At 39.6% G+C, this 16,763-nt stretch overlaps 1 protein-coding gene across 1 annotated transcript; it reads left to right on the top strand.

Annotated features, from left to right (window-relative positions):
- The first annotated feature begins 943 nt into the window (after positions 1-943).
- On the top strand, positions 944-1,303 carry LOC132061393 (uncharacterized). The gene has a single exon (XM_059454222.1). It carries the CDS (start codon positions 944-946, stop codon positions 1,301-1,303), a length of 360 nt encoding a protein of 119 aa, XP_059310205.1.
- Positions 1,304-16,763: the final 15,460 nt, after the last annotated feature.

Genomic DNA, 16,763 nt, shown 5'->3' with positions numbered 1-16,763 from the left:
ATGGAAAATTTTCTCTCACTCAAGGCCTTAAAAGGTGGGAGTGTGTCTTTTGGTATTGGAAAGAAAGGATATATTCTTGGTATTTGGCAAGACACTCGCCCATGCTAATGAAAATGTTTACTATGTGAAAGGTTTAAGTTACAGTCTACTAAGTGTGTCCCAAATCTGCGACAAAGGAAACAGAGTGGAGTTCTTGCCTCACTTGTCCACTATCACCAATCTTAAGACTGGTGAAGTGGTACTAACTGCAAAAAGATACAAGAACATTTATGCAGCAGATTTTGGCTCATCTGATGATGGTGACTTGACATGTCTCAGTGCTGTGGATGATAATGTTGAGCTTTGGCACAGGAGACTGGGACATTTAAGCTTCACTCTGCTGAACAAACTTGTGGTAAAGGACTTGGTTCGTGGGCTACCAAATGTGAAGTTCAAAGATCACAAGGTGTGTGATGCATGCATAAAATGGAAGCAGGTCAGAACTTCTTTTAAGCCAAAGAAGGAAGCAAGTACCTCTAGGCCACTTGATCTTCTTCATATGGATCGTTGTGGGCCTATGAGGATTCAAAGCAGAGGTGGCATGAAGTATATTTTTGTGATTGTTGATGACTTTTCAAGATTCACTTGGACTCTATTTCTAAGAACCAAGGATGAAACATTCCTTGTGTTTGTAGCCTTTGTGAAATATATTCAAGTGAAGCTGGGACACCAAGTTGTAAGTATAAGATCTGATCATGGCACTGAATTTGACAATGCCAACTTTAATGAATTATGTACTGAAAATGGGATTAGTCACAACTTCTCTCTTCCTAGAACACCTCAGAAAAATGGTGTTGTGGAAAGGAAAAAGAAAGACACTTGAAGACATGGCAAGAACAATGCTAATTGCAAGTGATGTGGTAAAAGCAGGTAGTGGTCGTTAACACTACTTGTCATTTGATTAATGTGTATGATTAGGTCCTTGCTTGAGAAGACACCTTATGAGCTGCTGAATGGAAAGAAACCCAAGCTAACTTACCTTAAGGCATTTGAATGCAAATGCTTTATTCTCAACAATGGTAAGGAGGCCTTAGGAAAGTTGGATGCTAAAAGGGATGAAGAAATCTTTCTCAGGTACTCTTCTCACAGCAAGGCATACAAAGTCTTCAACAAAAGAACTCAAATTGTGGAAGAAAGTGTGTATGTGATCTTTGATGAGACAGATGTGCTGGGAAGCAAAGGGACACAAAGTGGTGAAGCAGAAGATGGAGACCTCTCAATTCTTAATGAGGTCCTAGAATCACAAAGGGAAAAGCTGAAATGATGAATCAAGTTGAGGCAAGTAATGAAGAAGATGCAGCAGAATATCCAGATGATGCCAAGGTACCTGGTCCCTCCATCACTCCACTTGAAGCTGAAGATAGAGTAGCTGATGCTGTATCAGGTACTCTCGATGCTAATAAAAAAAGTGGAGATCATGGATCTGCAGATGCGAATGATGGATCAAACGTGGAGGCACCTGGTCCCTCAAGCACTGAAATTCAAGTATCGAACTGGAAGCACAAAAGATCTCACCCTCCTGAAAATATAATCACTCCCTTAGATTTTGACATCCAAACTAGGTCTAAGGTAAGAAACATGTTTGCCTACTCTGCTTTCATTTTTCCAATTGAGCCGAAGAATATCAAGAAGGCATTGAAAGATGCTGATTGGATTAGTGCTATGCAAGAAGAGCTTCATCAATTTGGAACGAACAAAGTGTGGCACCTGGTTCCTAAACGACAGGCAGAACAATGATTGGGACTAGGTGGGTGTTTCGCAATAAGCTTGACGAGTTTGGAAACACTACAAGAAACAAGGCAAGACTGGTACTTCAAGGGTATAATCAAGAAAAGGGTATTGACTATGATGAGACTTTTGCATTAGTGGCAAGAATGGAGGCAATCGGGATTCTAATTGCTTTTACATCTTCTATGGAATTCAAATTGTTCCAAATGGATGTCAAAAGTGCATTTCTCAATGGATACTTGAAAGAAGAGGTCTTTGTCAGGCAACCTCCTAGCTTTGAAAGTCATGATCATCTTGAGCATGTCTTCAAGCTTGAAAAAGCTCTCTATGGATTAAAGCAGGCTCCTCGAGCATTGTATGAAAGATTATCAAAGTTTCTTCGGGAAAATGGATTTACAAGAGGTAGAATTGACAACACTCTATTTCTAAAGAAAAGAGGGAAGAATCTACTGATTGTGCAAGTATATGTTGATGACATTGTCTTTGGTGCTACTCTTGATTCCCTATGTGAGGTGTTTTCTAAGCTCATGGGAAGTGAAATTGAAATGAGCATGATGGGTGAGCTAAACTTCTTCCTAGGACTGCACGTCAAGCAATCTCAAAATGGCACCATGATTAGTCAACAAAAGTACATCAAGAAGCTGCTTAAAAGGTTTGACACGGAAAATGCAAAGCCTATTGATACCCCTATAGGAACTGCTACTATGCTGGACATGGATGAGCTTGGTCCTTCGGTAAATGAAACCACGTATAGAGATATCATTGGGTCACTTCTATACCTAACTACTAGTAGGCCAGATATTGTGTTCAGTGTAGGGTTGTCTTCTAGGTTCTAATCAAGTCCTAAAGAGTCTCATTTGAAAGCTGCTAAAAGAATTTTGAGGTATCTTAAAGGTTCACATGACCCGGTCCTCTTCTATCCCTCTGGAGATAATTTTGACTTGGTTGGTTATGCTGATGCTGATTATGCTGGTTACTTGGTGGATAGAAAGAGTACCTCTGGAATGGCACATTTTTACGGGGTCATGCTTGGTCTCATGGGGTACAAGAAAACAGAACTCTATATCTCTTTCTACTGCTCAGGCTGATTATGTGGTTGCTGCTTCTTGCTGTGCTTAATTACTGTGGATCAAACAACAACTTGAGGATTTTGGTGTCTTCACTGATTGTGTGCCCCTAATGTGTGACAATACTGGTGCACTTAATATGGAAAAAAATCCACTGCACCACAAAAGAACCAAGCACATTGATGTGAGACATCATTTCCTAAGAGATAATATGGAGAAGGGTTTGATTTGCATGAAGTTCTATAACACAGAAGATCAGATTGCAGATATCTTTACCAAGGCATTGATCAGAGAGCACTTTGAAAGGAATCGTCTAGAGTTGGACTTGATCAAGCTCAACTAATTGTCCCTCAATGATTGACTATGTCAAGAGAAAAGGTACAATTCTTAAAGTGTTTTTTGGAGACATCTAACTCACTCTTATACTGTTACAGGTATGCGCACATGGCACTCTCAGGACAACATAAGCACTGGAGACATTGTATAGATTTATCAAAAATAGTCAAGGGACTTGGTCCCTCTGACTCAAGTTAATAGTCTATTCAGTACTTACATACTTTTAAATTGTTTAGTGCCATGTCATCAATTGTTCCCGCCTCCCTTTCAAATCCTAAAGTCGAATCATTACAACTCTTCAGAACCGACCCGACTTAAATGAAACATTTCATTCTGCCAATGGGAACCGGTTCCTTCACCCACTTTTAAAAACCCAAACCGTAAAATTCTCTCTCTCACTTTACTCTCAAACATTAAAGTCTTCATCGTTCATATCTCCTCACATTTCTTTGCTCCAAAAATCGATCATGTCAAACAAAGAAACTTCATCCCCTAATGCCTCAGAAGCCAACCCCTCTCATTTTTCTCCCAAAAAGCCTACTTCAACCAATTGACAAACAAGTTCGTCGTCTCCAACAGTCCCTATTCCAAAAAACCAAAACCCTAAAATGTCATTACCAAAACTTGCTGCTGGTTCCTCTAGAACTTGTAAAAGCCAAATTCCAAAGAAGTTCGTGCCTACTTCGACCTCAACTGAGAAACCCAATTTGGAAAGAAGCACTCATACTATGAAAACTTCTTAATATCTTAAGGTTTCTGAGGAAATTGCTGAGAAGGATGATTGTATGGAAGTGACAAGTCAAGGAGTGGAAACAGAGGCTGTATGTGCAACTGAAAGGGGGAACTTAAAGAAAGTTCTCAAAACTCAGGTAACCCAACTTCTCTTGAAAATGTGGATGTTTTTGGTGATTTGGATAAAAGTGTAGTAATTGGTCATGAAACTGTGAAGGATAGGGTAGATGATGTTGTTGATACTGTAGCAGTAACAGTGGCGAGATGGAGACTGAGGAAGTGAGTGCTCAAACTTAGGGGGAATAGGGTAGTTTAGGAAATACTGTGGTGACAAAGGGATCCGGTCCCTCTGAGGTATTATTAGCCTCCAAACCAGTGTCTACAATCGCAGTTGCTTGGAAAGAACCTTCATCTGAAAGGAAAGTCTCTTCAGAGGAGGAACCTAGTTCCTCTAGCCACTCTGAGAAGCTTAACTTTGAAGGTAATGATATAAACTCTGATGATGATATTATATTGAGAACTATATATAGGTAGAGGTCTAGGGGTGCTAAGAAGATGAAAAAGGGGGAAAGCAGGAGAAATATTTTGTAGATAGAAAGCTTGCTCATAAACAAAGAAAGTGACCTCCTACCACTAGGCAGAAGTCTTAAGCAAGATTAGACTCTGCCTTACATGTTGACAAAGAAAAGACTACTGGTAAATGGCCGAGGCAAGTAAATTCGACAAATTTAAGTAAGTTAAGAGATGAAGAGGAAGAGGTAATTGCTGTGTCTGATAGAAAATAAGAGGAGAAGCAAGCCACTTGGTCAGAAAAAATTCCAAAGCAAGAGTGAAATCCATGTTGAGAAGAAAACTGTAGAGGAAGGAGGTGTAAGTAATAGTGATAGAGGAGGTGATAGTGAAGATGATGAAGAGGGTGAAAAGGAAGAGCAGTGAAAAAGGGGAAGAAGGTGTCAAAATCCCCCAAGAAGAGAAACAACACTGTTAGTTAGGAGGCAGGTTCCTCCAAAAGAAGAAGAGTTAGCACAGAAGGACCTGGTTCCTCAAAGAAAGGAAAGCAGAAGGAGGAGGATGTGAGAACCAAGCAACAACTGGAGGAGGAAAGACAAAACAATCTAAAAGGGCAGAAAGTTTTGCTGGGTAGGGTGTTTGACCCAGAGATTGTTGGGCACAAACTGTTGGAGGATTTAATAGAAGTGCTCAAATCCAAAAAAAATGGGAGCACTTGATGGAAGGTCCTGCAATGGCCCATGAAAAAGAAGTAGCTGACTTCTTTGCAAACCTTAGGTACACTGATAGTCACTCATTGGTTTGCAAAGTTGGTACAGTAGAGTTCATCCTCGATAAAAAGTAGTTGGGAACAATTCTTAGTGTTCCAACTGAAGGAGTAAGTAGATTGGAGGAAGGAGGCAAGGCTACTACGGACTTCAAGCTTCGCATAGTCAAAAGGGGAGAGCAAGTAACTACTGAGACTATCTGTAAGAAACAAATGAAGTCTCAGTATCAGTTGCTCTTTGAGTTTATGAACAAGGTCATGCTCTCTCGGGCTGAGAAAAGGTGTATTGCTTCTAAGACGGACCTGATCCTTATGGAAATTCTGGATGGTGGCCACTTGATCAGTTTGCCTAGCATAATGGTGCAACACATGATAAAGGTGGTGGGTTCAAGGATGGTAAGCATGGTCTTCCCTGTGTTTTTTTCCTTACAAAAGTGTTTGAGCACTTCAAAGTACCTACTGGAAAAGCCTCCAAAGGGAACAAGAAGCAAATGTTCTCTATATCCACACTGGAGGAGTGTGAATTTGTTCCAAAGAAGGGAGGAGCAGGAACCACATCCACTATCTTGAGTCTGATTGAGGCAAATGAGAAAATCATGGCTGATGTTGAGAGGTTGCAGGTTAACAACACCTTATTTGAAAGTGAAATCACCGGACTTTGAAAGTGGATGGACAGTTCCGGTGGTGATACGTGACGAAGAAATTACGAGTTAAGAGTAGAGAACTCTAGTCTCACGCAGAAAGTTGCAGAGCTCCAGGAGAAAACCTTGGCCAATAACAAAGCTTCAGATGCTAGACTGGACATGATGTTCAAAGCTTTCAACCCTGTCAACCCATCCAACCCTGACTTTTTTCCCCTTCAGCCCAATTCTTATAACTTGTCCTTAGTTTTTCTTTGTTGTTTTTACGTATTGGTGATCTTGGCATTTTGACAAGTAATTTAGTATGTTTGTGTTGAACTGATTACTATGTTTCTATACTAAAATATTGTTACAGATAAAAGCGATTTTCTCGATTTCGCATATATTTTCTTAATGTTGCTTTGTTGTTTCTGTTGGTACTTATGCTGAGTTGCCCAAGTGGCTTGAGTTAATGTTTCTGAACTTCTTAAAGCTTGTGCCAACTAATGTCTCTTTTCAACGATGCCAAAAGGGGGAAGAAGTGTAGAGTTTTTTAACAAGCGTTTATCTTTAAGTAATGCTGCACAGGTGTGGTAAGATGGAAAATGTTAGCATGTTGTTGAAGGAAAAATTCGCAAGGGGAACCTGGTTCTCTAAATGAAAATGAGAATGTTATATGCTACATGTTGTTGACGTCAAATCTACAGGGGGAACCTGGTTCTTAGAGGGAACATCACTTACGAGTTTGTCATCATCAAAAAGGGGGAAATTGATGAGTCATGAATTTTCATAGTTTTGATGATCGACATATACACCAAGGACCAGGTCCTTGATCAGGTCCCCACGGGCCGCGTACGAATGTGACGGTTTGTAAAGCTATGTATGGCAGATCGTTCCGGACCGGCGAGCCACGGCGGAAAGCAGTTTGCATATCGGCTAAAAGACGAGGATCATTGTAACGTCCCTATCTATATCACATGCTCTCACATGATCCTCACATGCTCTCATTGGTTCCCTATATAAACAGCATGTTGGCATTTGTTTAACCTAGCACTTCAAATCATATTATTCTCATTGTTGAAAAGAGCAGCCGCACTGTTTTCTCGGAGCTTTCAAGATCGAGACTAAATAATTTCAAGAACTAGATCCCAAGACTGAAGATGTCTTAAGTCCTAGGTTGTTTAGTCTTTGTCTTCTTGGTCTTAATATTGTAAACCTACACTTCTTTTAATAAGGGTTCCGTAGGTATTTGTTTTTTCAAGCTTTTTGAGTAAACGCCTGACTGTAGTTAGTTATGGTGAGTTAAGGTTCAACTAGAGTTAGTTGAATTAATTGGTTCTTGGCAAGAGTTAGTTAAAGGCTTTTTCTTGCAATAGAGTTATTGTAAGGGGTGGGATTAGTGGGCTAATTCCTAGGTTGCAAAAGGCTTGTAATCTGAAAACGTTGCTCAGTTAGTGAAGTTGGAAATCCTACTGGTGTAGGTCGTGGTTTTTAATCCCTTGACCAAGGAGTTTTCCACGTAAATATCGCGTCTCGTTTACTTTCTGTTTTTGCTTGAGGGAACAGCTAAGGAACCTCGTCCCTTATCTGTTTTTTTGTTGGACTCTTAGTTTCTATCAGTAACACACCTTTACTGTATTGCATGGAGTGCTCATGTAGTAGTTCAGAAATGTTTTGATTGTGAAAGAATGAATCCAGCAGCACATGGTACAATGTCAATGGGAAGAAAGAAATGTAGGGGATCAAGATCTTTGCGAGAGAAGCAGCTGGAAAGTGCAGCTTTTATCCGATGAATAGCTTGAATGCTGCTGCCAGTGACATCCACATATACTAGAAGAAAGATGATATTACCCATAGATCGAAAAATAAAAGAAATTAATCGGTGTGTAGAGGGGTGGCACTCGGTGCAGTTGCGGGGCAAACCTACACAAATCCGCGAAGATTGCAACCCACCCCGTCCCGCCCCCCATAACATAACGTTGTTTTTCAACTCGGCCTGCCCCCACCCCCACCGAATAAATCCGCCCGCATAAATTTTTAAACTTTTTTCTGTTTTAACTGATTTTGATACTAGAATATGAAATTCATATATATATTTTGGATTTGCATAAGTAAAACTTTCCTTCTAAGTAGAAGTACTGTAGACTCTTTATCACAAGACAATCATTTAAACTTTGAATTTATTTCAGCGGAACTGAAGCATGATATATAAAAATTATGTCCCTTGAATCTTGACAGTGTCATTAACCAATGAATTCGCAAAGCTTCTGCAATGTACTCATAGAAAATGATCAAACAAAAAGACAATGAACTGGATTTGCAAAATGTTCATATCAACAGCTATTACGGGAAAAATTCAAACAAATACAATAAATAATTAGAGCTTTAACGGGAGAAACATAAAACAATACTACTTAATAATTATTGAAGGGAAGCAGTACATAAATACGAGGAAACAAATAGGAAAATAGTGAAAATAAATAAACGAAAACAAAAAACCAGCACCCCGCAGTAGATTATAAAAAAATTATTTCAATCCGCCCCGCACTCGCATAACATTAAACCCGCACCTGCCCCACATAGCGTCAAACCCACCCGCCCGTTTGCCAGCCCTATCGGTGTGAGAGCGCTTGAAACCACAGGCCACAAGGAATGTTCTGAGCTCTTGATATCGGGCAGGAGGTGCCTGCTTGAGACCATAGGTAGCTTTGCGTAGGCGAGACACATGATTTGGAAAGTCAGGACTCATAAAGCCTAGTGGTTGATTCATGTAAACTTCATCATCAAGATTTCCTTACAAAACACATTATTGATGTCGAGTTGATCAAGAGGCCAACCATGTCACCGTGCTAGAGTAAGAAAAACACAAAGGGGTCGTTTGGTAGAGTGTACAAGAATAGTGCTGAATAGGATGTATTAGTAATGCTGGTATTAGTTATGTTGGTATTAGTTGTGTTGACAATAATTTCTTATGGACTGTTTGGTTTGGAGCATTAAAACTAACATGCATTGCATTTTTTTTTTTGTTTGTTTACAAAAATGCCTTCCAAATTCTTTATATAGCTTTGTACATTTGTGGATATCTAAAATATAATGAATAAAGTCCACAACTTTATCTTTTTAAAAGAAGCATATGATGCGGATGTACTTCCCGTCCTTGACATAAGTAATTTAAATGTGTAATAAAAAAAAATTAAAAAAAAACTTATGAATCCTAAAAAAGACTTGCATTGACAAAAAAATTACGAATCCTAAAAGAATTTTCCGTCCTTGGCATTTTTGCGGATGTATTCCAAAACTTTTTTCCCCATGATCCAGATTTTTTAGTTCTATTTGGCATAAACTTGTTCGTTACTGACATCAGTGATACATTCAAATACCTAACAATTTGAAAGCTTCGATAATTTGGTAAGATCAACTACTAAATATAAGCAGCTAAGACTCAAATATATCACGGCGTTTAAAGATAAAAGAAAGAAAAGGGAATGAAATACCAACTTAAAACAGAACTAAACCATCACCAACATCTTCACAACAATTTTTTTCTAATTCAATCATCACGGCAGTTCCAAAACTTGCATTAGTATAATAGCATATTTCAATCAAGCATAAAATTTAAAGGGTACTTTTGTCTTTACCTAAGCTTATGCATGTAGTATAACCTTGGTATTGCTAATACCATAATTTTCTATGTATTAGTTATACATAGGATAATACCACCATAGAGTGTATAACTAATACTTGCATTAGTTATACATTGGTTCAAAAAGTGTACCAAACAAGAGATTACTAATACCAAAAGCTAATGCACGCATTATTTTCTCTAATGCACTCTACCAAACGACCCCGCACAATGTTGGTTTAACAATAAAACTGAATGTAGAATGAAAGTCAATACTTGGGCGTTGAGTTAATCCTTTTTACAACAAGAGGAGCTTTGTATTTGTCTATGGTGCCATCAGCTTTCCACTTAACATGAAAGATCAATTTATTACCTACAATGTTATGAGTTGATTTGGACGGTACAAGTTTCCGTGTTATTTTTGAGCAATGCATCAAACTATATGCTTGCATAGCGAGGCTTCATGCTGGATCTTTGAAAGCTTGTTTCACAAGTGAGGGTGGAAGAGTTTTGACAAAAAGAAGTTGTGCAATTGAATATTTGTTTGGGTTTAAAAATGTTGTTTTGCGAGCGGGTGACCATGCTATGGGCAAGCAAAGTAGATGGATTTGTTTGAGAAGAAGGTGAAGTGGAAAGAGAGCTAGATGTTGGACTTACTAGTTATGTGATTGGTGATACTGGAGCTTCCAGACACACAGGAGGCATTGTACGTGCTTCCAAGTCAGTGGTAGAAGCTTGGTTGGTTGGTCGAGTGATGCGCGGAGGAGGTGACGTTGGCAAAGGTGTGTATCAATAATAGGGGAAAAATTAATGGATGAAGATGTAGAAGAGAGTAAATCATGCCAAGATAGTGTATGGGGCAGAGAGCAGAGGTTTGAGAATATAGTTTGAAGAGGAAATATATTTTCAAAAATTTACAATCTCTGAAAAGATATATTTTTGAATTAATGGGATCAGAGCATTGATGACAATGATACTTTACAGAAAAGCTAAGATTACACAAGCTGTACATCTAGGTCAAGCTTAGTTTTGGTATAAGATTTTAACCATGGTAACACAAGCAACCAAATGTGCATATGGAGTCAAAATTGGGGGTGTTATCAAAAAGTGGTTGATAAGGAAATTTATTTTGAACGGGCAGATATTAGAAATCGACTTATGAGATATACTGCACATTGACAAGCAAATGCCCATAAATTTTGTTAGAGAGAAGCTAAGTGTAGTAGAGTACGAGCTATTTTCATAATGTAGCAATGACGCCGTTCTACTAAGGCTATACGTTGTGGGGTATATGGCGGTGACACGAGACGTTGTATGTAAGTTAAGATATCCTAGTTTATACGCTAACTTTGTAAAGACTGAGCCTTAAGCAAAGATATATGAATAAGCCAATAACGAACTATTACTTTCCTCTCACGTTTAGGGGTTTGCACATCTATTAAGTACTTTATTTTGAATTTATGTGGCACATTTTAGATTTCGAGAATCAAATTTATTAATTTTGATTGTGCCTTCGGACAAAGAATCTTTCAGCTTTTTGAGTATACATATTTGAAAAATACCGAAAAAATATTATACGTCACAATAATTAACAATTCAAAATATTTTAAAGACATGAAAAAATCATGGTTAAAGAACTCGTTTGAATCTCGAACTTCGAAAGGTGCCACGTAAATTGAGACGGAGGGAGATTAACATTTAATGCAGGAATCATAAGGGTGTATACCTAAATTACCCAATTTTCTTTCTTAAAAATGAATCATTAATAGTTGTGTAGTTTCTTGAAATACTAAGAGTGGAATTTAAGGTGATAAAATGTTTTGGGCCAAACTTTTTTTAATTATAGTGCCGAAAAAGGGGAGCCTACTGAAGTGTAAAAATTGCGCGGATTGCCCTTCATATGGACTGGTATTTAATTTTTGCCCCTCAAATTGCCGGTCTTTAATTTTTTCCCCTACTTCTCATTTGATGAAAATTTGTGGGCGAAAGTATCTTTATTCGCTGGTCTATGAAATCAGAGATTCTGGGTTCGAACCCAACAAAGTAAAAAAATAATAATTTTGCAAGGCAAGGTTTTCATAGAAACTACGCTTATTCGGGGCAAAGTAATGCCTTAAGGCATAGTTTTGTTGATAAGTTAATTTCTACAGAATTATGCCGGACAAGACATAGTTTCTATATAGTTACATAGAAACTATGCCTTGTCCGGCATAGTTTTATACAGGTTAAGTTATACGACAAAACTATGCCGGAAAAGACATGCTATAGAACTATGCCTTTAGGCATTATTTTGCCCGAATAGGTATAGTTTCTATGAAAACCTTACTTTAAGAATTTTTTTTTTTTTTTTGCTCTGCTGGGGTTCCAACCCAGAATGTTAGGGCTATTTTTGAGCACTTTTTTATTACTTAAAGTCCCGAAAGGCAAAAATTAAAGACCAGCGATTTGAGGGACAAAAATTAAAGACCACCCTAAGATAGGGGCAATCAGGCGAATTGCCCCGCTGAAGTAGAATACTCTAACACGTGACATATCAGTCCAATAAAACTGTAATGACCCATTAGGTCGTTTTAGCACTTTTGATCGTTTTAGCACTTTTGACCTTCTCTGTAGCTTTGTTAGAGTATATTTGACTTGTGGGGATGGGTGGCGCAATTCCCGAGATAATCGTATGTGATTTGAGTGAGAAAATGAGAGTTTTTGCATTTCATAAGTGTTGGGTTGACTAAAGTCAACATCGAGGGAAATTGTGTCATTTTGGGAATTTCGTCCATTCCATTAGCTCGTGACGTCGAATATAGGCTGGCTGTGTATTTGGTTCAGTTCCCGAGGGTCTTGAGGGAATTTTGGTCATTTGGTTGGAAGGTTGGTTTTTGATCGATCGGGGTTGACTTGGTCAACTAGGCCTCTTTTGGGAATTCTGAGTGGGTGAGCAAGTTCGTAGCACATTTTTACATATGTTTGCATATTTTATTTGTATCGGGGAGGTTCGGGGAGAGTCTCGGGATTTCGGGGTGTGAGAGTCAAAAACCAGATTTTGTTGGTTCTGGTGTATTCGCACCGGTGAACGGTGTTCCGCCCCTGCGGAATGGCCCCAACGAGAGGGGGGCCCGAAGGTGCGAGTCTTCGGTGACTTGGCTTGGTTCCGCTTCTGCAAAGGTTTTCCCACAGGAGTGATGCCGCAGCTGCGAGCGAGGTTCCGCCGCTGCGGGACCCGAAATATTTGTTGAGCTTCCGCATCGGTGAGGTGTCTTTAGCTGAAGCGAGTGCGCAGGTGCGAGAAATCGCTGAACAGAATGTTTTTTTCGAGTCATTCTTCTTAATTTGTGTGAAAAGCTTTTATAGAATTACCAATAACTTACCAATAACTTGGCACTTTGTGTGAAAACAGAGTCGCCACCTAATTTTTATAGAATTAGGAAACCATTTTGGAAAAAAGATTTATTTACGGAAAAGAAACCTTTAAATACCAAAGAAAGGGTAAGGGTTCTGATAATTTCCCGAGAAAGGTGTTAGTGTCACGAGCCGCTTAGAGGGCCGTGACGGGTACCCAAAAATAGCTACCGAGCACCATACATCATACTACTATCGTTTTAACCTGTACACATATATGCTCCATGAAACATGTACACATATCCACATATATAAGCCCTCACGGCAGCAAAAAAATGATATGCAAAGTATACATCAAGAGTCACATAACCTCCGTTACCCACATACAAGTATCTACGAGCCTCTAACTGAAACTCTAAATGTCACGAAGATGGGACAGGACCCCATCACATCCAGTTAAATACACAAAATAATATATCAGAGACAGCACCTCCGGTCTATGGAAGTGCTCCGGTGCAAGCGGATCTGACTCAGAAGCCGGGTCGTCCCCCGTTACCGAAGCAGGCATGACACAACATCCAAAGGAAAAAGATGTCAGTACGAATAATGTACTGAGTATGTAAGCCATGCATCATAAAGTAATAGAAGAACAAGAAAATAAAATAAAGATGAGAAGGTAACTGGTGGCTGTTTGCCTCTTAAGGCGGAGCCATGCATGCATACGCGTAAATATCGTATCATGTATTCTTTGCGGAACGTGCGCCATCCGATCCATATATCAATACATTGCCGTGGAACGTACGGCCCGATCCATCACCCATATAGCCCACGTCCGGGCATCCCGCGTCCGGGATGATATCATAATAAGCCAGCTGATCAGGTGGCTATGCGTCTATAGCACCTCACCTTTCCCCATATCCCCTATATACATATACATATCATATATACATATAATGTACGTAGCATGCATGAGAGCCCAAATAAAAGTGCGCTCGCTCGGAGTGACGTAAGGTCGTGACCCTCCGAGTACATTATGGCGTCATCATCATCATTGGTCGTGTCTTGGGTAATCCATGACATAAACTGAGGCAATATGTTATATAGCTCAGACATAAGCTGAAGCCATATGCTTTATAGCCTGGGGCCATATGTTATATAGCTCGCTCGGACACCAGCTGAGGCCATATGCTTTATAGCCCACTCAGTCACGTCATGAAACTATTTAGAATGTTAAGCTTGAGAATCTTTAGAATTGGAGTCATTGTAAGATTCTTCCGAAACTATAGACTTCAGGCATTTCTAGGAGTAAAATATGGAGAATGACATATATGGAATCAACATATAGGGGTCATGCCTTTGAAAGGAAAAGGGGATAGCCTCACATACCTTTGTATCTCCTTAACGACGTCGACTAAAAGCTCTCCTTCCGACTTACGATTCTACATACAAAAAGGGGTTCGTACGAAGGTTAGATTGTTAAAAGTATGCTTAAGCTTAAACTAAAGTGGATAAGGCTAACGAAAATTAGGCTGCATTTCGTTTGTTTCGACAACTTTCCCTCATATAACAAAACAGCTCCCAAACACTACAACGACATCCATAATATCATAATACGCCAATTCCCTCGAGTTAAACATTATTCAATTTCCCAAACTCACCTCCGGAACTCCCCATGACCATAACTATAATACAACTTCATGCTTACCACTTACATAGTACTCCCTCAACATCATTATTACCATGAAATAATCGGAAAACTCACCTTTGTTTACGTAAGGATGGTCTTTGGATGAGGATGCTCCACTTTAGAAAAACTCCTCTTCAATACCAAAGAGATTTTCAACTTCTATCAATCTTTAGGAAGCATTCACACCCTTGATTCTACTAATCTTTGATGTTTAATCTTTGTTTCCCCTTCTTGAATATGTATTTATGTGTTAGGGAGAGGGTTCTAGAGGTTTTTGGAAGATTAGAGAAGTGAGAAATGAGAAAAAGAAGGTAAAACCGTGCATATATAAAATTTAAGTTCGGACCCGACCCGAAATATACGGTCCACTATACGGACCGTATAATTTATACGGTCCGTACATTGGACCGTATGTTTCCTCCAGATTACCACCCCTCACTAGAAGGGTTCTACGGCCAGATATACGGGCCGTGTAAAATATACGGTCCGTATATACGGCCGTATAATCCTCAGTTCTTCCGATTTCGTTCTCGTCGGTTCGTTTGATCTCGAATCCTTATGGAACCTTCTTGGTACTCGTGCAACATCTCCTTAATGATCTAATGGACATTACAACTCATCCTTAAGACCTCACTAATTATTCATTAGTTCGACACCCATAAAATCTTCTCCCAAACGTAGCGAATATTCCACTTCCTTTTGATGAATCTAGTTTCACCAAGTCCTATGACTCAAAAATCTTATCGTGTGTGCATTAAGGCTGCCGATCAGCCTCTTGTGGTCGTGAAGGTCTCGTGTCCAACTTAACTAACGTTAGTCTATTCGCAACGCAACGACGTAAAATTGCCGAGGCGTAACATTCTCCCCCCTTAAGAACATTCGTCCTCGAATGTTAAAATCTCAGAAATCCTACGAAAATTTTGCCAGAGTTTCCCCTGTAATTTGGCACTACCATCCTGTCACAGCAACCCAAAATAACATCGTCAAACAGGGCTACAACATCAACAATAAGACATATGGCCACACACGACCCAGAAGTAATAAAGTACAACATTCCGTACCTGGGGGCAGTGATGTTTCACCTTGAGTCTCCGTTGGGGTTGGAAATAGATGCGGATATTTAAACTTCATAGCTTCTTATGCCTCCTAAGTCATCTCTTCTATGTTATCATTCCTCCATAAAACTTTGACCGAAGCGACCTCTTTATTTCTAAGCTTCCGCACTTGTCTATCTAGTATAGCAACAGGAACTTCTTCATAGGTCAATTTTCCAGTGACTTGAATGTCGCTTGCAGGTACTATTTTGGTCGGATCTCCAATGTATTTACGAAGCATCGATACATGGAAGACTGGATGAACTGAATTCAGCTCTGAGGGTAGGTCCAACTCGTAAGCTACTTGGCCCACTCTGCGCAGAATCTTATAGGGCCCAATGTATCGAGGACTAAGCTTACCTTTCCTGCCAAAACCCATTATCCCCTTCATTAGCGATACCTTCAAAAATACCCAGTCATTAACCTGAAATTCTAAATTTCTACGGCGATTATCCGCATAAGACTTTTGGAGGCTTTGAGCTGTCACCAACCGGTCTTGGATAAGCCTAATCTTTTCAAGAGCTTGTTAGATCAATTCTGGACCTATTAGTTGTGTCTCTCCCACTTCAAACCATCCAATAGGCGACCTACACTTCCTCCCATATAAGGCCTCATAAGGAGCCATCTGAATACTGGCATGATAACTGTTGTTATAGGCAAATTCAATAAGTGGCAAATGATCCTCATCGCCATCGCCAAAGTTCGCCGCATAAGCTCGCAACATTTCTTCTAAGGTCCGAATACCGCGTTTTACCTTGTCCATCGGTTTGTGGAAGGACAAAGGCTAAATTTCACTTGAGTGCCCAATCCTTCTTGAAAGGATCTCCGAATTTAGCCTCGTAAATTGTGCTCTCTACCGCATAATAGATGTAAGAATGCCATGAAGCCGTACTATCTCTTTAAGATACAATCTAGCATAATCTTCTGCGGAATATGTAGATCTGACCGGTAGAAAATGTGCTGATTTCGTGAGCCTATCAACGATAACCCAAATGGAGTCGTACTTATGCTGGAAACGAGGTAATCCAACAATGAAATCCATATTGATCGCCTCCCATTTCCAGGTTAGAATTTCCATTTCTTGTAAAAGCCCTGTTGGTTTCTGGTGCTCAATTTTCACCTGTTGACAGTTCGGGCATTGAGCCACGAACTCGGCTATATCTCTCTTCATTCCTTCCCACCAATATATCAGTTTAAGATCATAGTACATTTTCGTCGCTCCCGGATGG

The sequence above is a fragment of the Lycium ferocissimum genome, chromosome 6 (genome assembly GCF_029784015.1).
Source record: "Lycium ferocissimum isolate CSIRO_LF1 chromosome 6, AGI_CSIRO_Lferr_CH_V1, whole genome shotgun sequence".
NCBI lineage: Eukaryota > Viridiplantae > Streptophyta > Magnoliopsida > Solanales > Solanaceae > Lycium > Lycium ferocissimum.
Note: the sequence above shows the minus strand (reverse complement) of the source record. Positions and strands in the feature narration are given on the sequence as shown.

Excerpts from the sequence above, each read along its gene's own strand:
- LOC132061393 (XM_059454222.1), top strand. The coding sequence starts at position 944 with ATGTGTATGATTAGGTCCTTGCTTGAGAAGACACCTTATGAGCTGCTG.